Genomic DNA, 20,428 nt, shown 5'->3' on the forward strand with positions numbered 1-20,428 from the left:
AGCATCACTGCTGTTTATAAACTACTGAATAATAGGATCATATGTGGTCATGGGTAATTTAGTGGATATGATGTGCTGCAGTGATGGGAGCATCTTCACACCCAGTTCTCACTGGGCTAAAGGTTCTAGATGCTGATCAGAGGGAATTAACAGCCCCATCAGTTTTGTTTCCTCTTGTATCAGAGAGAGTAGGAAAGTGGGCACCCCTATATTTAATGCTATTAATTAACTACACCACTTAAACAGTGAAATGAGAGTTGACTGGAAAAATATAATCTGTCCAGTCTAGACAACTCTTCATGGAAAACTGCAGGATAAGTGTGTCTGAAATTATTAACATTATTTAAGCAGCAAAAAATATATATTTGTTTTTTTTAAGCAAGAAATATGACAAACACAATATGCACATTTGATAATAAAACATTCTTCAAAGATCCTGAAATGTGTATACACATTTAGTTTAAAACATAGCCTACGAAAGAGTCTTAGGGCCACGACATTGAAAAAAATATATATGATTCCGAGAATAAAGTCAGAATTCTGAGAATAACCTCAGAATAATTCGCTGCATGTATAATGAGGCAGACACAACCACACTGTAATTGAGGTGTGTTGCTGCAGTCATATTATGGTATAGATTTTAGGAATAAATACTCAGTTCTCTGCCACAACAGGACCAGACTGTGATTAGAATTTCAAACTTTGAATTGTTGCAAGAACCCGTTTATTCAGAGGTCATGTTTCATAGGTTACAGTTAATGATCACAAAAATGATCAATCCAGACAGGGTGGAACTCTGGCATGCCCGTACATCACGTTACGTCTCAGACTTGTACAATAAACTACAGCCGTATGCATTGCAGCCAGGGGCTGCACTGACCGGGTTGGTTGTAATGTTGTGTGGATGCATTTAATAAATGATTCTGTTCACTTCACTGAGTGCTTCTATCAGAACCCACTCTATGCTGCACAGTCTGTCTGTTTGCAGATTATAATAAATAATAACCTAAACAGTGTTTCTTTAAATATTCTGACTTTATTCTCTGAATTATTTTGAGTTTATTCTCTGAATTCTGACTTTATACTCTGAATGAATATATATATATATATATATATATATATATATATATTTTTTTTTTTTTTTTTTTTTTCAGTATCGTGGCCCTAAAACTCCATCGTACATAGCTGACCCAAGAAAAATTTAATTAGGCAACACCAATGAGACAATGAGACAATTACCATGACAGAATCAAAATCCAACACACCAGACTCGAGCCCTACATTTGCTCAAATACATTTTGCTTCTTGCTGTCTGTTAAGGTTATCTATATTTTTAACACCCCTCAAAATATTAAATAGAGAGTCTGAATCTATAATGCCACGCTATTATTTCCGTATAATGGGACAGATCTGAAACTGAAGTACAAGGAAACCAATGTGAAAAAAAGGATCTAAATGTTAAAAAAATAAATCTGCAGCCAAATAAAATATATGAACCTAGAAAAAATAAGATCTGAGTATGAAAACATAGAATTTGCAACTGAAAAATAGAAGACTGCAAATATCAACATATACATGAACGTGAAAAATGAAAATAAACTATTTATTCAAAATAATTCCAGAATTTAATCATAATTCAATTTAAACTGAAAAAAATATATATATTTTTAATACATTGTTGTATTTTATAAAGTTCAATCTCAAGATTTGAACTTTCAGTTTCAGTTATTTTTTTTCAGATGAACAAACCGTTTGTTCCTAAATTAGCGTCATAGTGTTACGCATTTTTCATACATGTTTCAAAACCACAGAATTTGGGTTTTAAAAAAGTGGGGAAGGAAGGAGTCACGTGGTCTTATCAGGACACGCCTATTAGATTCAAAGTGTTCGCTGAATGAACCTCCTCACACGCCGTAGTCCTCTATCCATAAAGCACTATGGAGGTTGTAAGAGCTAAGTGTTGAAGGCTTAGGGTTAATTCTCTATAAAACAGTTTCACGGCGAATAAACAGACCGTGTCTGTTAAACGATACAGGTAATAACAGAAGGTAGACTGTTCATGTGAACTGAGTTGAAAATAACACTATTAGCATATGGTACTGCAATAAAAACACTGGAGACTCTCTTGTATCTCTTTAACTGTTTAGATCGGTTTTTGTACTCTCTCTCTCTCTCTCCCTCTCTCTCTCTCTCTATCAGTGTAATGGCAGGTGTCTCTGAGTCAAAAAGATGGTTTAGGTTTGTTGTTGTTGGTGGAGGAATCGCTGGTGTAACCTGTGCAGAACAGGTAAGATTTTAGTAATTTATAGATTATTTTGTATTTGTGGTTCGCTTGCAGCAGCGCTTAAACTTCAGTAATTGACATTTTGCTTTCTTCCACCTAAAGAAATGTCACAAGACAGCAAAAACTATAAAAAAATATACACCGTGATACTTTTTCTGAGATTTCTCTAGAAATTGGTAAACTTGAGAACATACAGAAAAGAGAAGATGTGATTCAGTACTTTAAATTCTGTCCTAGAATCCCTTCACTTGGTTTCATAGTCAACTTTAAGTGCTTAAGCCATACATTTGAAGAAGCTATAGTGATTGCTGACATTATAATATTTATATTGATATCTAAAGTTACATTGTGCCATCTTCAATAAAATAACTGAGAAGAATGTGAACTACAGTACTCCAGTGAGGAAAATTATGGCTTATGTTTTATGACAATTGTTTTTCATCTTCATCTACCACCTCTCAAATGTCCTCTGCTCTTGACTAGTTAGCATCTCAGTTTCCTTCTGATGAAGTGGCTTTGCTGACCGCTGCTCCACTAGTGAAAACCGTGACAAATTTCAGACAGGTTTGTTTATCTTGGTCTTGGGTATTCGTCACTGAAGTCTTTTTGACTTTTCTAGCTGTCATATTTTTTAAATGAATCACCATTTCACTTTACTGTTTACGGTGACTACATAATGCATACATAATACCTTTTTCTGAAGGTTTCTAAGACCTTGGAGGACTTCAGTGTTGAAGAGCAGCCGTCCAGTGTTCTGGAGGAGAAGTACTCAAACCTGAAAGTTATTCAGTCAGCTGTTAAAGGGCTCCATGCAAAGCAACATGTAAGTGGAAATATAAACTGTAGAATAAAAGAGATCTGAAGTAATATGGACCGTGATAATGATTCTGTGTTTACATGCAGAGAGTGCAGACTGAGAATGGCCAGGTGTTTCATTATGAAAAGCTGTGCCTCTGTACTGGAGCCAGACCTAAACTCCTGACCCAGGAGAACCCTCATGTGCTGGGCCTACGAGACACAGACAGTGCCCAGGTACTGTTTTGTTTCATTTTGTACTTATGTTTAAAGCTGAAATGACAGCAAAGCCTCTTGTAAATGAAACTGAGCTGTGGGATGCTCAATATATAATGAATCACATCCGGTTTTCTATAGAAACAATGCTCATGGGTAATGGTATGTTTTAAAACGATTAAATTTTTTAATGTATTGTGAATGTATAAAAATACATAATGTCAGCTATTTCTAAACTTCAGTCAGTCAATACACTGAATCCAAATGTTCTTTAGCAAGTTAGAAATCTTTTACACAACCAGCCGTTATCCTTATGAAAAGGGATATATAAGATAATATTGCTGACCACTGTCAGTTAATTTACAGGATTATTTTGAGTTTAATATTAGCATGGAAATTATTGAAAGAACAAGACAAAAACTGTATTCATAGAGTAATCTAAGGTTTTTTTAAAACTAATATAAAAAATGTGTTCTATAAAAGAGTCTTTTCTGTTTACAGGAATTTCAGAAGCATTTATCCAAAGCCAAGCGTATGGTGGTTGTTGGAAATGGAGGAATTGCCCTGGAATTGGTGTAAGTATCAAGTCTCACATTCAATCAACTGCTATGAGATCACCGTCTAATATTGATGATTGAATTTATGTTGGTTAGGGATGTATGGCTGGTAGTATGGATCATATGGATGATTAATTCTGGATCACAAATGCCATTCCAGTGTATCCCAAATATATATGATTTAGCTCAAACACTCCAGAGAATGCTGTCTGCAGAAGTTCCTGTGCTCTGGGGATTTATAATCCCTATGCATGGCATGGTATAGTGAAATTATATGCATCTGCTTTTCTATGAAGATTATACAAGCTGTGCATGCAAAGGTGAAGGTCTGTCTCCAGAATTGGTGCACTTTTTAAACCCACTAAGTTGACTAACATTTATAGGTGTCTATAAATGGTGTGAATCATATCAACTCTCTTGTGAAATATTTTGCCCTCTTGTGTCTAAATGTATTTGTTTTGTTGGTAACTACTGTACTGTTTGTGTGGGTGTTTAGGTACGAGGTGGAGGGCTGTGAGGTGATCTGGGCGATAAAGGACAAGGCCATAGGGAACACATTCTTTGATGCTGGAGCTGCTCAGTTCCTCATCCCCACGTTGGAGGGAGATAAACCTGAGAAAGCCCTGCCTTGCAAACGGACACGCTACACCACAGACCAGTCCACTGACTCAAAGCAAGGTACATGAAGTTAAAGGTGTTGGCGTCCTCGTGTTTGATTACAAATAATGCCTTGTCTGGAATCAAATCCTTGCGTCCAAACCACACATATGAGCTTCAGGTGGAAAAATACTGATAAAAAGTGGACAAATATTAATGATCAAATGTGTTCTAATATACAGGTTTCAATAGTGTTCCAGTGAGGGTGTTTTCAAATTCCTAATACTTGACTAGAGTTATTTAAAGGAATTACTCAAATAACATTGTTTTAATCGTCTTTAAGGCTTGGAGAACTGTCTAGTAGACACTTAATAAATCTACTTGCAAAACTGTAAACACAGTTCCCGAATGATTAAACAGTGAAATTAAAAGGAAAGTTGTAACACAGTGGTAAACCCGCCACTGTCCCAGGAGTGCACGAATTTCTAAATGTGTTTATATTTTAAAAATACAATTAAGTTGTTCAGTGAAATATTCATTCATTCTTTCATTATCTGTAAACGCTTATCCAGTTCAGGGTCGTGGTGGGTTCGGAGCCTACCCGGAATCACTGGGCACAAGGCAGGAACACACCCTGGAGCAGGGTGTCACACACTCACATATTCACTCACAGACTCACACCTACGGACACTTTTGAGTCGCCAGTCCACTTACCAACTTGTGTTTTTGGACTGTGGGGGGAAACCGGAGCACCCGGAGGAAACCCACGCAGAAACAAGGAGAACACATCAAACTACTCACAGACAGTCACCCGGAGCAGGACTCGAACCCCCAACTCCTGATCCCTGGAGCTGTGTGACTGCGACACTACCTGCAGCCCCACTATGGCGCCCTGTTCAGTGAAACACTGGAATTATTTACTTTGTGCATTTTTCAGTTAAATCAAGCTTCAAAAGAAAACTTCAACAAGTCACAGGTTCTTGTCTCCTTTTTAAAATATTCCAACTCTTCTGTAAATTGGGTTTATAAATACAAACACATTGCCCAATAGAATATGACAACCTAGAGCAGCTGTATATGAGCCTTAGGTGGGCCAAATCTTTGCTGGAAGGGTAAACAAACACCAGAAAATGGACTTTGGAGCAGTGGAACTGTGTTGAATCTGGAGGTATCGAACTCCATCCAGTACCTGTGGGATGGGTTGAAATAGCATTTGTGATCCAGATCTAATATTTCAAACATCAATATCTGTCTTCCCTTGTGTTTGAGGTGCTGCTGTCATATCTTTACAGCTGTGTTCCAATATGTAGCCTTCCAATATGAGAAAAAGCTTTTACAATGCAGCAGTACTGTATAAAATACTGTATAAAAGATTGCAAATTAAAGGGGGTGGAGTGATAGAAGAAATGAGCTGTGTCTAAAAACTACTGGCGATATTCTGCTAATGTGTAGTGTTTCCTTTCAGGATCAAAATTGCTTGGCAGTGCCTTAGGTCCAGACTGGCACGAGGGCATCAGCCTTAGAGGAACAGAGGAGGTGTGTTAAAACTACATGTTCAAAATAGATTACACAAAATTATGTTGTTGAAAGTCATTTTGGTTTTTTTGTTTCTCATGTCATCGTTTCCCTTGCAGGTGTCTCACAAAGTTCACATAGAATATAAGTGTGAAATCAAAACAATCTACTCACTGGAAGACTTCATGAAATCCCCCCTCCATAGACAGCAAACGGATTTAGGTCAGCAAAAAGCCTTGATAAATTGTTTCCATTTTTATCCAAATGACACATTAGGCATGTAGGCGTGAAAATGTGCAGACTATGAGCAACAAGTCATATGTAATTACCTGAATGAGCTGCATTTTTAAATTAATTAATTAATTTATATTATTACAATTGCCACTGGAGATACATAAGTGAGTATATGTTTACAGTGAATATACTGATACTGATGAGCTAACACTGTATACTGTGTTATACATACATTACTGTATAAAAGTCAGAGACTAAACTGGTCCCTACCTATCTATTCATCTTAATAGTTTGTCAAAACCATCATATAATCATCATTTATTTAGGGTGAAAAACAATTAAAATAAAAGCCTGAAAATCTAAATTTAATATAAAATTTTATATTGCTTCCTGCTTTTCTGAGGAATCTGCAGGGATATGTTTCGACATTTACAAGTTTCAGTCTTGGAACATTTTTTTTGCATTTCCTGTTTGTCACGATCCCAGTCACATTCAAGTGATGTTGTGGATCACTTGAGGATAAGTATATACTTTAGGGCTTTTAATTAGTTACTTTAAATAATAATGTACAAGCAGGAAATGTTACAATAACAAACAGCCTCACAGTAGATCCCTATGCTCTATGGAATGACTCAGTTGCCCTTATACTGAAACATCATTACTGCTCTTTTCCCCCAGGGGTATGGCCAGTTTATGCACATTTAACCAATGGAAAAACATATGGCTGTGACTTTATTGTCAGTGCTACAGGTGTGGTGCCAAACACTGAACCTTTTCTCCATGGAAACAACGTAAGTATCTTCTGTAGCCCTTTTCAGATGAGGTTAAAGATACATAGGACCCTGGGGTAACTTTCCATCTTTCAGGTTCCACACTGTTGTCATTTTTACAAACGCTAGTGGGAGTTTATTTCTGAAAGCTAATCAGTCACTTCCATTGAGTCAGTCAGTGAAATCAGAGGGGAGCTTTAGGTAAGTGAAGGGGGAAAACAGCACAGTAGGTTGAGCTGTTACCCCTTTGTTTGTACCATCAAATTGTACATGATTTATATAACTGGAGTATATTTTTATTACAATAAAGCACTCTTTCGCTCTTTTGTATTCCTGCCTCCCTTCCACACTCATTGGTTGGCTCAAGGGAACAAGTCTCATTCACATCATTTGCATTTTTAATGATTGCTTTTTGCACTTTCTGCTGCTAGTTTGAGCTGGCAGAGGATCATGGTCTGAGGGTCAATGAGCATATGCAGACGTCTGAACCAGATGTTTATGCAGCTGGAGATGTGTGCACTGCAGGCTGGAAGGCCAGTGCTCTCTGGCAGCAGGTACCTAGTGTTGCACCACTAAAACCTTATACTGAAATTAAGGATGCACAGGACAAAAAGTACGATAAAAGTAGATATTAAATAAAAACACAAATTACTAATAACATTATTACAGTATATGTGCTAAAGGGCACCTTCGCATTATATAAGAGAGATTATAAATCACATATAATTCCCCTCTTAGAAAACCTGATAAATCCTTGCAGGTTATTATTTCCTTTAGTTTATTTCAATTAATAATTGTTAAGTGGTGGAATTTGGTATATTTTTATAAGTCTGTGTCATTTTTACTTTCAGTAAATATTTTGGCCATTGGGCAGTTTTTCTGTTTTTGTCAAAACCCCAAGTTGCCAACCCCAAAAATGAGTGCACACACAAATGAATCAGTATACAGAGTCATTAAGTTAGATTTTCTTGGAAAAATTTTAATATGCAAATGTTCAGGACATCACAACATCTTTGCTAAAGATTACAGATCATTTTTTTGCTGTATCCAAATCCCAGCCTCAGATTATGGACACCGTTAAATCACAGGTGTGTATGTGATCTGTAATAAGTGACTTAGTACTGTAGTGTTGAGTGATGTCTCCCTCTGGTGGCAGATGCGTTTGTGGACTCAGGCAAGGCAGATGGGCTGGTATGCGGCCCGCTCTATACAGGCTGATGTGTTGGGGGAGCACCTGGAACTGGATTTCTGCTTCGAGCTCTTCTCTCACATCACTAAGTTTTTCAATTACAAGGTGATTTTCTTCAGTATTCTTTGTCACTCATCATTTTTCGTTATTCCATTGCAGTTTTCTTACAGTTTTTTATGGGATTTTGCGTAACTGTCAGGGACGTCTCAGTGTGACCTGAAAGATCTGATCTTTGAATCATCTGCATCTGTAAAGACTTGGATGTATTAGTAACAGTACGTTAAACATTTGAGAGGCAGTAGAACACAACTGAAACTGAAATATAAGGGTGTGTTTATACTTGTAGCAGGGTTGGCTTGGTCTGGACCAAACAAGAAAATCATACATTGTTACATTTTCGTCCTGGTTTGCTTAGCATTCACATGGACAAATTTACAATCAAACCAAGAAAAATTTAAATCAAAGGTGACATGTGATGTGTACTTTGCAAGTTGTTAACAACTGGAAACACGGTAAGAATTGGTATTGATTGAGGAGGAGGTTTGTATTGTGCTCATATTTAAACCAAAATTAGTTTAGAAACGGACCAAGGCCCACTTGCTCAGGCAGTCTCACTTCGATAGATCGGTGCACAGCAGTATTTGGAAGGAAACATTCTCTACTTTACTCTAACCAACTTCACTAACTGACCCAAGCTGACAAGTATTAACATCCTCTAAAAGTAAAACACCCAAGACATTTATTAATCATTACTAAAAGAGCCCAAAGAACAAAATGTAACACTGACACTACAAGATAAAATTGCCTTTATTGTAGAGTTTTGAACCTAATAGGCAAGCTGGAATATCTTCGATAACTGAAATGCTCGATCTAAGGTGGGGCTCTCATGGAATGCACTGCAAATCAACAATTATGGTGCTTTTCCACTGCATGGTACATACTTGGCTCCACTCAACTCAGCTCTGCCTTTTTTATTTTCCACTAGGCAAATCTGGGACCTGTGTGTTTTTTGAGACTCATGCCTGGTTCCAAGTAAGCTGAGCAGGGGTATAAATTGCAGAATGTTGATTGCCAGTAAGACTTGTCATGAAATGCAGACATCCAGCACAAACTAGCCACTTGTAAAACCTCCAGGCTACAACAGCGATCACAAAGTTTTGTCCAACTCACAACATGTAAAACTACACTGTTGGGTTTTGAAGATGTTCAAACGTTCCTTGGACTGGCGGCCGACGAAACAACCCATCCAGAGCCTGGTGGAGCAATGAGGGTGGGTGGGGACCTCTACTGATTTCTGTGTACTGGGACAAGGGGGTGGGTTTAGTCCCAAACAACAACCACAATACAAATAACACGCAAATACAGCACAGAGACTTCGCTTGCAATGTCATTGACTACATTTGGGGGTGTAACCAACCAGGGACCAAGCAAGCAGAGTCAAGTTCAAATAGAGCAGGTATTAGAGCAAGTTCCAACGTAGTGGAAAAACAGCATTGTTACGCTGCCCAGATGTTATTTTCTTATGTAAGGTTCAGACACTTTTTTATTGCTCTTTTTATTCTGCCTGCTGTAGTGTTTACTTCAGTGTCCCTCCATGCTGGACTGTTGCTGGTCTCCACTATTAGTTGGAGCTGATGTGATCTGTATTTGTGAACTGGATTTGTGTATGTGTTCTCTCTGTCCCCTCCAGGTGGTGCTTTTAGGAAAGTTTAATGCTCAGGGCCTGGGATCTGATCATGAGCTGCTTGTGCGCTGCACCAAAGCACAGGAGTACGTAAAGGTGGTACTAAGCAATGGCCGGATGATGGGGGCCATCCTCATCGGAGAGACTGACCTGGAGGAGACGTTTGAAAACCTCATTCTGAACCAGATGGACCTGTCCTCATACGGAGAAGAGCTTCTCAACCCAAATATTGATATTGAGGACTATTTTGACTGATTCTACTGATTTGACACACTCAGGAATGTGGATCCAGCAGTAGATCAGAGAATGCACATTTGAAGTGTTAATGTCATAAGACTTACACCATCAAATGGATCAGTGCATTGTCTTTATCTTGAACTAGACGTGAAATAGAATGTTTATTTAAAGGAGGAATATGCGCCTTATCGGCTTTGTGGAGAGGGAAGTTTGCTTATCAAATTAATTTTATGATTTAATATATTAATATAATGTTTAAAACAACAAACAAAAAAGTGCAAAGGCAATGATGACAGACTTTTAGAAGATCTAGCCCTGCTAGAAATTCAAAAAGATTATCCTGTAAAGGCTCATCCTTCAAAAGATATGTAGTGTTTTAGTAGTTGCAGCAGTTTGAATTGAGCAGTAAATTGCTGTATAATTTGTGTCTGTGGCTTTATTAACCTTTTTTTTTTCTGCTTCGGTTTGGGGCATGTTCCAACAAGATTAAACGTACATGTCTTAAATTAGCCGCCATATTATCAACCACAATATTCAAGCACATACTCTGGATATATTTGGTTGGAGTTAAAGATGACAAAGGTTCTAGGATACATTACATTGTCCACACAACTGTCATGTGTGTTCTCTATTTGGTTGCCATCAGGTTTGCAAAGATCTTCCTGTCCCATTGTGTATTTTCCAACAGTCACACGTGCAAGGAACATAGTGTATAACTTATTAACTCCTGGGCTGGCACAGACACTGTAGGTGTCAGCTAGGGTTGCATGTTTTGCAAAGTATGTCCCTAAAGAAAACAAACAAAAAAAACTGAAGTGTATATATTGTGTAATCTTGTATAATAATGTGAAGTCCACCGGGGAAGTATATTGTACTCACCTTTGCCAAAAATATGAGCACTTCTCCTCTGATCAGAGAGGTTGCAGTCAAAGTTGTACTTGCAAATGCTTTGCACATTGTACTGGCTTGTTCCATGAAACAGCATTTGTTCTTCAATCTGAGATTGACCTTTTATTCTCATCAGCTGTGTTCTTTTCCTAAACACAAGAAAAAGCCAACTTTGAACAACTTACATAAATACAGACACAAATGTAGTTGTTTGCAAAACACATTTACATTATAGAACAAATTCACTTACCTACAGTACAACTCCCAGAGGTCTATATTCTGTATTCTGTAAATGTTTTTAATAGTTTTGTTCAGTAAACCAATTTCTCGAACATATTTTTCTACTTCTTTGTATTCGTTTGTGTGCCACTTCAGGCAAAACACCTAAAGAAGGGGGAACAATTTTTTGTCAACTGTTAACATTTACACTTCAATGTTAAATCATTTGAGACTAAAGCATGGTAAACTCAATATGTTTACTCATAAACTGATAGCTATGCACATTGGTTTTAATGATGACTATTAACCCCAATCAAAGTACTGGACCTCATTCATCAAAGTTGCAGACACCTGGTAATAGCATGAGCATGCATGCCTTTCACTGACTGTTTTGATATTTACCAACTATATTTTTAGCATTTCTGTATGACCCAAATATACATTCATTCATTCATTGTCTGTACCCAGTAAGGAGCCCACCTGGAATCAGTGGGCGCAAGGCAGGAACACACCCTGGAGGGGGCGCCAGTCCTTCACAGGGTGACACACTCTCACATTCACACCTATGGACACTTGTGAGTCGCCAATCCACCTATCATCGTGTGTTTTTGGACCTTGGGAGGAAACCCATTCAGACAGACAGTCATCGGAGCTGGACTTGAATCCACAACCTCCAGGTCCCTGAGCTGTGTGACTGGACACTACCTGCTGCACCACCGTGCCGCCCCATGTCTGATAAAAGTGCGTGCAAATTTGATTGTAGCAGTAAATGAAAATCAACATCAATACAAAAACAGAAATTTTTACTAATAATGTGCACATGGCAATACTATACAAAATGGACTTCAGGGGTCTTCAGGGCCACATACGCCCCGCTGGTTTCATTTGACCGACCACTTTAACTACAGCAGCAAAGCATGTGGCCTGGCCAAGGACATAGATTTGGTTAGAGACTAAATGGACATGTCTCTTAACCAATCCAGTGATTACTGAATTTTCTCTCGCAATAATTTTGGGTGGAAATCACAATACAATGCTCTGTCGGTGTCTAGTCAATGTATTTCGTACAAACAGTTAAGATTTCGCGTCTCATATAGATTGAGGTCCGGTGACATCAGCTAGGATTCAATCCAGCTCTTTTGGGGATGCAATATCTGCAATTTTCAGCGATAAATTTTCCCTGTGCGCTCACACACTCGACATAGATGACTTTACATTCTCTAAATATAAACAACTTTATTTATGACATGGTATATAGGTGTTTTTTTTCTCTCTTTTAATAGATTTTTTCTGGCCCCTGAAAGATTTAAAAACCGAGGGCCCTGTGATTAAAAAATTTGAGGACCCTGTGCTTTTATATTACTTTATAAATAAAAAATAAAAACACATAAACACACATCTAATGAACTTAAGTAATATAGGTTTAAATCTGTTATTCTAGGAAAATTATCAAACTATGAACACAACATTCTTCCATCTTAAAGAGGACATATACCTATATAATACCTTTTAACACTGTCATTGTCAAATGTCTGTGACATGTTTTGGTCAAAATACCACAAGGATCAAATGCCACAGCGCAATTTTCTCCGTATTATTGTCTTATTTTCCTGTTGTAATGTTAACGCTATAATATTGGTCAGCAAGTAAAGCAGGGCACTCCATGTTCACCTTCATCCCATGAGCATGTCCACTTACTCTCATAAGCCTTGGAATTCCGTTTTTAATTTTTCTTATTTATCAAACATCTGCATGAATTAGAGTGTTTTTCTTGCAAATGATATGTGAATGTGGCCTGGTAGACTAGCATGTATTTCATGCACTGTACCTGATTCATCAACTGCACTGAAATCTCATCTTGTTTCTACATACATCATGGTTCATACATCATTCAGCAGAGTCAAAGCCGTGGTCATTTTTATGCATTGATTATTAAAGTTCAGTGTTTCACATTTTAAAAATGATGTTAATGCACTGCAGTCTATTTCAATATGTTGCAGTGCTTTAGAGCAACTGAACAATTTCAGGGGTTTGGAACTGACTTCAGTATGTTTTAACAAATTAACAAAAATGAAAACCTTGTCTAATCTTTAATCATGTGACAGTTTTTCCACTACATAAAACACACATTTTGAAGTATTTTATATCATAAATTGTACCTCATAAGGTTTCCTATGGTCCATTTTGTCCCAGTGAAGTGGTATAGATGAAACCTGTTCAGCACATTTGCATCTGTAACACAAGAACACTTTCATTTTCGTTTCATTGAAAAGACAAAAGTTTCACATTTCCATACACGGAGGTACAGCTGCCTGAGAGAGGACAAGCAAATTTAATAACCACATGAAAATATCAACCTTAAAGTGTGCTCAGTAGCAAAGGAGCGCTTTATCCGCCTTGTCTGTCCTGTGTTTAAGTTGATCTTCAGACACTCTGATTTTGGAAAACAAAGCTGTTGACTGATTTCATACAGTGTAATAACATAATGAAATGAAATACATCAAAGTCATTTTTACTGTGACACAAGGACTTTTGATAATTGTATTTACTTGAAGAATCATTTTACCTGGGAAATTAATTCTGAAACGGCTTCCTGCTGTGGCAATGTCTAAAACTCCCTGCGGGTTTTTAAAGTAATAATTCTCCAGGTCTGAGCTGTTAAGAGAGCTCATCGGGTCATCCTGCAAAAGACATTAAGCAAAGACTTCAGAAAACAGCAAACTGGCAGTATACATGAATAGAATCACATGAATAAATGAGGCAGTACCTCAACCCTGTGCCAGATGCCACATTCTGCCTGATAGAACCAGTACCAAGGAGAGTCTGACGTGTCCATAGGCTCGATCCCAAAATCCTTGTTCTCCACACCAGCAGACATGACACCAGTTAATTAACAGTAAGGTTTACTGAACAGTATAAAAGCACTGAGGGTTTCGGCTCACTCTTACTCTTATGTAACCTTTGAGAGGTTTAACCGCCACACCTACTTTGACATCATATGATGGGCTTTCCCCTTAAGAGGCTCAACCTTTATCTACCTTCATTTACAGTGTGTACAATAAATCATCTGTGTCCTAGATCTCTCCAAGTAACCTTTTTCTTCTGAATATGAAACCAGTGTATATTCTTATTGCACTAGAAATGTCAGCTCCATTTCCATAGGAACAACATGTATTTCATGAACATAGCTGTCTGTCAGGCCACAATTGTGCTGTAAAGGATTGTATGCAAAAGTCAAAGATTTGTACATTGTAGTTTTTAGTCCAAATTATATGTGGACACACACCCATCCAGAACGTCTTCTGAAATGAAGGCTATTAACAGGGAGTTTGTCCTTTTTTTGCAGTTGTAACTGCTGTTACTCCTTTGAGAAGGCTTTACTATAGATATATCGCCACCCAGTGGTGAGGAGTGGTATACATAATCGGACCAGGGATGTCTAAACTTTTGTATACAGCCACATTGTTCATGTGGAAATGGTGTCCTACATTGAATCAAATAAATGCAATGCAATGTGCATTGCACCATCTCAAATCAACCCACATTTCTCACAAACATAACACAATAAAATTCTATAATGTACACACATACATATATACAAGACATACATTGTCAATGATTATACACAGTATTATACATATGTGAGTGCATGCTGTCGTGGGGGATGTGGTTTGAAATTGTAGTTGCATTTAAAGACCCAGTACTGGCCCTTGAAGCAAGTTTTCTCTTTTGGTTAAAAGAAACAATTCTCGATATCTAATCATGTCTCAGAAGCACAGGGCTAATACATACGTATTTTAAAGCACATGGTGAATGAAGTACCGTAATTACTAAAGGACTTGCTGCTAAGAGATGTTGGAATTCTTAATGAAACACGGTCATGTGCAAAAGTTCAAATGCTCCTGGTCAAAAAAACATTTTGTTAGATGTGAAGCACCTTAAATGGAAATGGCTTGTAACACATTTCTTGCTCACTCTCTTACTCACATTTTAGAAATGCTCAACATTCAAACACTGCATTAAACAGTTTTTGAAATGAATAAAATATCTACAATAACTTTGGCCTTTTAAATGCAGCAAATAAACCGTAAAATGTGCATTAAAATGTGCATAAGTTTGTTCTCTATAGAGGACATGTATGTATCTTTTGATTGGGGCACCCAAACTTTGGCACATGTGAAATTATAAGATCCTTAAAATGTCTTGTGATCTGTGGGACTGCTGGACATGAGGTAGAATTAGAGGTGAGGTAGATAAATGGAATACATAAATTATTCCAACCTAAAGAGAAAAGGAAAGCGACTGAAAAATGTATGGACCAGAGCTCTGTATACTGGACAGACTAGGACACAGTCCCTGCACTTTCAGTCTGATGGGTGATTGCACTCTTTCAGCAAAGGCACCCAATTATTCGTGCCATGTCTGTGGTATATACGTCAGCTTTGGCACTTTTTCGGAGGAAAGGCATGGCTATTCAGGTCAAGGACTGGGCACAACATCCTCAGTTCAGCACTTTTAATGACGGATCAGCCAACTGTCCCTACGTCACCATTAAGATAAGAAAACTAACGTTTTTCTCCTCCTCCTTCTCTGACGTCAGTAGAATTCAATAAGGTACTCCGGGTAGATCTGGTTGCTATCAAAGATGACAAAGATCTTGGGGTTGACCATGTCGTCCACGCAGCTGTCGAAGAAATTGGCAATGCTTAAGTCTTTGGAAGGTGGCCTGCAGAAGTGCGGGTGGCCCACTGTGAACTCACCCACGAGGACCCTCGCCAAGAACATGCACTTATAAGGTGGCTCACTCTGAAAAATGGGTGGAGCCAGGCCGTGTCTCTGCAGTGTGAAGTTATGCTTGCTGGTCGAGTGGCAGAACTTGCTGGAGTACTTCGCATCACGAGCGAAATAACTACCTGTGGAGAAATGAAGAGCGTTTAGTATGAAACACAACCATGACTTTCAAATCACTGTGTCTCTAAATTTGGGATGTTTACATTTCTACATATTTTGAACCCAGGAGCTGTCCTTTGCATCGTGTAAAACGTTCATAAAGGGTAGACTAATAAAAATTCTCCAAAATACTTGAGAAAATGCTAGGTACTTTGAACAAAGTATTGGCCTTCTCTTCTAAAAGTTATATTTTGGCAATATTTGTTTTTCTGTGTTTGGATGCCGTTTTATTATTTTCCAATTTGCTTTACAGACTTTTACAAAGTAATGTAGTCACACTTACTGCTACAACAAGAAGTGAAAAAGGGCTTTGAGATGCATCTGTCTGAGGGCATCCAGTCAACACAATTTGCCAGAATCAAATATGTAATCATAAAACATATTTACTTTTAATAATTTTAACATGTCCTGCCTTGCGCCAAATGATTCCAGGTAGGCTCTGGACACATCGCGACCCTGAACTGGGTAAGCGGTTACAGACAGTAATATGTGAACTAATTCCAGGCAGGCTGTGGTTCCCACAATCATGAGCAGTATAAAGTGTTTACAAAAATGAAATAATGAACATGTGGTAACCATCATGGAATAAAAGAGAAACAGATAGACTGGACCTTTTCCATAGACATCACCATGGCTTCCTGTTAGTCTCCAGTCAAAGTTGTATGTGCATATAGCCTGTATATTACTGTGTCCTGTGCCATGGAACAGCATTCTCTCATCAATATCTATCACATGCTTAATTTTCCTCAGCTGAGCCTTTTTCCTGTTAAAAAAAAAGATAAAATAAAGCAGGTAGTGGCATCCTGACTGATTAATGTATAGGAATTTTTCAGTGGCAAAAAAGTATGACCCTTTGAACTACCCACATTCATACTGGTTTATTAACTACACAAACTACAGAGATTAATCCTGTATGATATAGAACAATCATTTTAAACATTTAAACAATTTTGACAATGTAATAAAATACATCTTTAAACAAGAGTTTCTAAAAAATTCATGATTTCATTATCTACAGTATCTCAGCAGTAATAGTAAGAGAATAAAAATAATATTTTTAACATACACACATGCACTGATAGTGTTGAAATAAACAAGAGCACAGCACCTGCAGAAAAACTCCCAAAGGTCTAGATTCTGTATTCTCTGAATGGATCTGATTGGTTGGCTCATGGTCCTCTCATACAGCCGTGCAACCTCTTTATACTCAAACGTGTCTCTGCACAGAGGGATGAGCTAAAACACAAACAGAGTTGCATAGTGGACAAAGAGATTAATATGACTGTATTCCAGTGTTTTATATAATAATGTATGGGTGTATTTACTTATATATATATTTATTTATTTATAATTATAGTATTTGCAAGAAATCTGATCATTGTATCCCCAAAATTATCATTTTACCTGAGAAGGAAAAATTATTCATACATTTCAATATAACTTAATTAAAACATGTTTTGTTCCTACAGTGATACAAAAGGACAACAATTTGAGGATAGAAAATGTAAAGATACACAAGCATACGGTGATTTATACCTGATAAGGTTCATCAGTGTTAACTCTTTCCCAGTGACATGGGACTGGGAGGGCCAGATTATCACATATAAATCTATGCACAAAACAGTATATTAGTGAATGTGTCATTAGAGGAGGACATGATGTAAACAATATGAAGTACATTTTTAAAAATCTGACTACAAATGCATGAATGAATGACCTAAATCCAGTGGCAGATTGTAGGGCTCTTTTTATTGGTCTCTGCTTTCCTGTCGTAATGTTGATTTGTTTCATGACTGTAAATTAGAAGTACAGAAGATATGTAAGATCAGAAAGTTCCAGATATTCCTCTGGTATATTTCTCATTATAAGATTATTAAAAAGAATATTATAGGATTATTCAACTTATTTACAAACAATTATTTTAAATGATTTTACCTAGGGAATATTTCCTATTACATTTGAAGATATCTAGTTTGTTTTAGGCACAAAGTATTTAAGAAATGCAAAATTGCCTGAAATAAACAATCACCTTTTTGAAATAAATCAAATGCAAAAAACACTTACTGAATAAACTCCCTTAAAACATACAACATTGTCTAAAAACATCATAATGAAAAATGATATATATATGTAAACAAACTAGATTGTGGTTGATTTAACTTGATATTATTTTTGCAGTGTTCTGTGGTGTGGTATCACACCTGAAAAGTCTAATCTATAGGTATATTTAGGTGTGTAGAAATCCATTGAGCCGTGCTGATTCCTGTTGTAGTTCTGCTCGATCTGATCGCTGGTCACTGAGCATCCTGCACTGGGATCAATCTGCACAGAGCACAAACCTGCAGCTGCAAATATGCTTGAGCATACAAAAGACATGGAATATGAAAATAAACATGGAAGACTAAACCTAACCATGGAGTGTCCACATACTTCAAACATATGCCACACACCACACTCAGCCAGGTAGAACCAGTGCCAGTTGGGTTCTGATGTGTCCATCTCTTCCTCGCAGGGCTCCTCCTCTGGGCTTTTGGGGCCAAACATGGTGTTCTCCACAAGTTGTTGCACACATTTGTCACTTGCAGAGCAGTGCATCTATAGAAAATCATTGTTAGTAATTAAAGAATATCATCTATTTTACACACCATAAATAGGAATTGACAAATTATTAACAAATTTAAATATTGCTAGCACGTGATGGTATATAACATACTGAATCTTTCAGTAGTACATCTAGAAGTAGGGGTGGGCGTTATAACAAAAATATTAGATTGTGATACACATAACTATTGTAGTGTTCATTCAGATACACATAATAATTTCATGTTCATTCAGATTAAATTTTTAAAGGTAGGGTTCATCCAGATGTAAATGGAGTTAATTTAATTTGGATGTACATGACAAACATAGGGTTGGTCCAGATGTTCATAGGTGAAGTTAGGGCTGGACAATATGGCCAAATTTTATATCACGATTTTGTAAATAATGTATATTGAAAATATGCTAAAGATCATGTCATTGATATTAAAACATTTCATATTGCGCTGTATATTGATATAAAATTATTGTCCAGCCCTAGGTTAACTTAAGGATACATCTATGACACAGTGAATATACAGGACATCCAGATGTGCATATGATTCATTCAGATGTTCAGAAGTAGACATAGGGTCATAGGGTTCAAGCTGGATTACATGGTGAACATAGGCTTCAGCCTACATAGAGTTCACACAGATGTTCACTGTACACGTCATGATGATCTCATTGTTCAAACATCTATATGAACCTTGGGTCCATCCAGTCACATATAATGAACATAGGGTTCTTCCAGGGGTTCAAAGTGAGCCAATTTGATTTTTCTGGGTGTACAGAGCGAACATTTAGTTCAGTCAGGTCTCTGAACACAAGTGTCATCCTGATGTTTCTAATGACAACAGAGTGTATTCAGATGTCCATGGTTAACACAGGGTTCATTCAGATGCACAGGTTTCACCCAAATGAGAACATACAGGGTTCATACAGAATGAGAGACTTCTCCCTAATGACGGCTCGGTGAACCTCGCAAAAGCGAATCTATCCGACACGACAAACGATTATTTCGAAGCTTAAGACTGTTATTTAACACTGTTATCAACAGACATTTCACAGTCAGGTTCACTAGCTCATCAAATCTCTTACAGTTCAGCGCCTATCTGAACAGATTCTGTAGGCTCGACACCGACACTGTTACAGCGATACAATGCAAACGCGTTTGTTTTCATTACAGCGCTGTGAAGACTTAATGCACTGTGCTGTGAACACGGATACTAACGTTGTCTTTACCTTCATTAAGTTACCTTATTAAACGAGGTGTTGTCGAGCCTCTGATTCAATCAGTTTTTCTCAGAGCCATGAGCAGTGACCGTTTCCTTAACAGTACCGATGCCCCAGTGGTGTCATTATAAATTCTGTCATTATTGTGATTACACCATTATATTAATGCTATTATTATTATTATTTGAGCTATGGTTTTCTGCACTCCGTTGTTATTGTTTATCTGTAGGTTTCCGCACACGTCATGCTGACGTCACGCCTGCCTGGTATGTCGCCAGAGTGAAAAATTACCCCCCCCCCAGCAACACACACACACACACACACACACACACACACACTAATATATATATATAGAATAGAAAATAAAATGAAAGTCCTAAAGTCCTCACAGACAATTAAAAAAACAGGAGGAGACTCGCAAAAAATAATAAATCCATAAAATATCAATGCACTACTACCAGCTGTGTGTACACATTACTT

General features: G+C 37.5%; 3 protein-coding genes across 6 annotated transcripts; 1 reads left to right on the forward strand and 2 right to left on the reverse strand.

Annotated features, from left to right (window-relative positions):
- Nucleotides 1–1,899: 1,899 nt before the first annotated feature.
- Nucleotides 1,900–11,272, forward strand: pyroxd1 (pyridine nucleotide-disulphide oxidoreductase domain 1). The gene is made up of 13 exons (XM_066668023.1): nt 1,900–2,035; nt 2,200–2,287; nt 2,768–2,848; nt 2,988–3,107; nt 3,188–3,316; nt 3,797–3,870; nt 4,349–4,530; nt 5,915–5,985; nt 6,084–6,186; nt 6,877–6,989; nt 7,400–7,522; nt 8,125–8,262; nt 9,848–11,272. The coding sequence occupies exons 2-13, from the start codon at nt 2,204–2,206 to the stop codon at nt 10,094–10,096; spliced, it is 1,467 nt and encodes a 488-aa protein (XP_066524120.1). The 5' UTR covers nt 1,900–2,035; nt 2,200–2,203; the 3' UTR covers nt 10,097–11,272.
- Nucleotides 7,936–14,525, reverse strand: LOC136694457 (protein mono-ADP-ribosyltransferase PARP11). Of its 3 annotated transcripts, XM_066668029.1 has the most exons (9): nt 14,472–14,525; nt 13,953–14,045; nt 13,752–13,866; nt 13,543–13,618; nt 13,345–13,417; nt 11,217–11,350; nt 10,958–11,115; nt 10,678–10,865; nt 7,936–8,404 (listed from the first exon to the last, which is right to left on the reverse strand). In XM_066668029.1, the coding sequence occupies exons 2-9, from the start codon at nt 14,019–14,021 to the stop codon at nt 8,303–8,305; spliced, it is 915 nt and encodes a 304-aa protein (XP_066524126.1). In that variant the 5' UTR covers nt 14,022–14,045; nt 14,472–14,525; the 3' UTR covers nt 7,936–8,302. The 3 variants fall into 3 exon arrangements, with proteins under 3 accessions (XP_066524126.1, XP_066524124.1, XP_066524125.1); XM_066668027.1 differs by lacking the exon at nt 14,472–14,525 and having other exon boundaries at nt 13,953–14,092; XM_066668028.1 differs by lacking the exons at nt 7,936–8,404; nt 14,472–14,525 and having other exon boundaries at nt 10,511–10,865; nt 13,953–14,092.
- A 1,243-nt stretch (nt 14,526–15,768) lies between these two features.
- LOC136694456 (protein mono-ADP-ribosyltransferase PARP11-like) lies at nt 15,769–20,177 on the reverse strand. Of its 2 annotated transcripts, none has more exons than XM_066668025.1 (8): nt 19,972–20,177; nt 18,566–18,730; nt 18,337–18,457; nt 17,853–17,928; nt 17,672–17,744; nt 17,244–17,371; nt 16,747–16,898; nt 15,769–16,098 (listed from the first exon to the last, which is right to left on the reverse strand). In XM_066668025.1, exons 2-8 carry the CDS (start codon nt 18,728–18,730, stop codon nt 15,782–15,784), a joined length of 1,032 nt encoding a protein of 343 aa, XP_066524122.1. In that variant the 5' UTR covers nt 19,972–20,177; the 3' UTR covers nt 15,769–15,781. The 2 variants fall into 2 exon arrangements, with proteins under 2 accessions (XP_066524122.1, XP_066524121.1); XM_066668024.1 differs by having other exon boundaries at nt 19,958–20,177.
- Nucleotides 20,178–20,428: the final 251 nt, after the last annotated feature.

Source organism: Hoplias malabaricus, chromosome 4 (assembly GCF_029633855.1).
Source record: "Hoplias malabaricus isolate fHopMal1 chromosome 4, fHopMal1.hap1, whole genome shotgun sequence".
In the NCBI taxonomy this organism is placed as follows: Eukaryota; Metazoa; Chordata; class Actinopteri; order Characiformes; family Erythrinidae; genus Hoplias; species Hoplias malabaricus.

Coding starts and splice junctions, on each gene's coding strand:
- pyroxd1 (XM_066668023.1), top strand. CDS start 2,204: ATGGCAGGTGTCTCTGAGTCAAAAAGATGGTTTAGGTTTGTTGTTGTT. Junction 3,108..3,187: donor GGCTCCATGCAAAGCAACAT/GTAAGTGGAAAT, acceptor GTTTACATGCAG/AGAGTGCAGACTGAGAATGG. Junction 6,990..7,399: donor CTTTTCTCCATGGAAACAAC/GTAAGTATCTTC, acceptor TTCTGCTGCTAG/TTTGAGCTGGCAGAGGATCA.
- LOC136694457 (XM_066668027.1), bottom strand. CDS start 14,063: ATGTCTGCTGGTGTGGAGAACAAGGATTTTGGGATCGAGCCTATGGAC. Junction 13,619..13,751: donor TTTCAGAATTAATTTCCCAG/GTAAAATGATTC, acceptor TTCCAAAATCAG/AGTGTCTGAAGATCAACTTA. Junction 10,866..10,957: donor TGCTCATATTTTTGGCAAAG/GTGAGTACAATA, acceptor TGTTTTCTTTAG/GGACATACTTTGCAAAACAT.
- LOC136694456 (XM_066668024.1), bottom strand. Junction 18,458..18,565: donor GTGTGTGGCATATGTTTGAA/GTATGTGGACAC, acceptor TGCTCTGTGCAG/ATTGATCCCAGTGCAGGATG. Junction 17,372..17,671: donor ACACTGATGAACCTTATCAG/GTATAAATCACC, acceptor TTTGTGTTTTAG/CTCATCCCTCTGTGCAGAGA.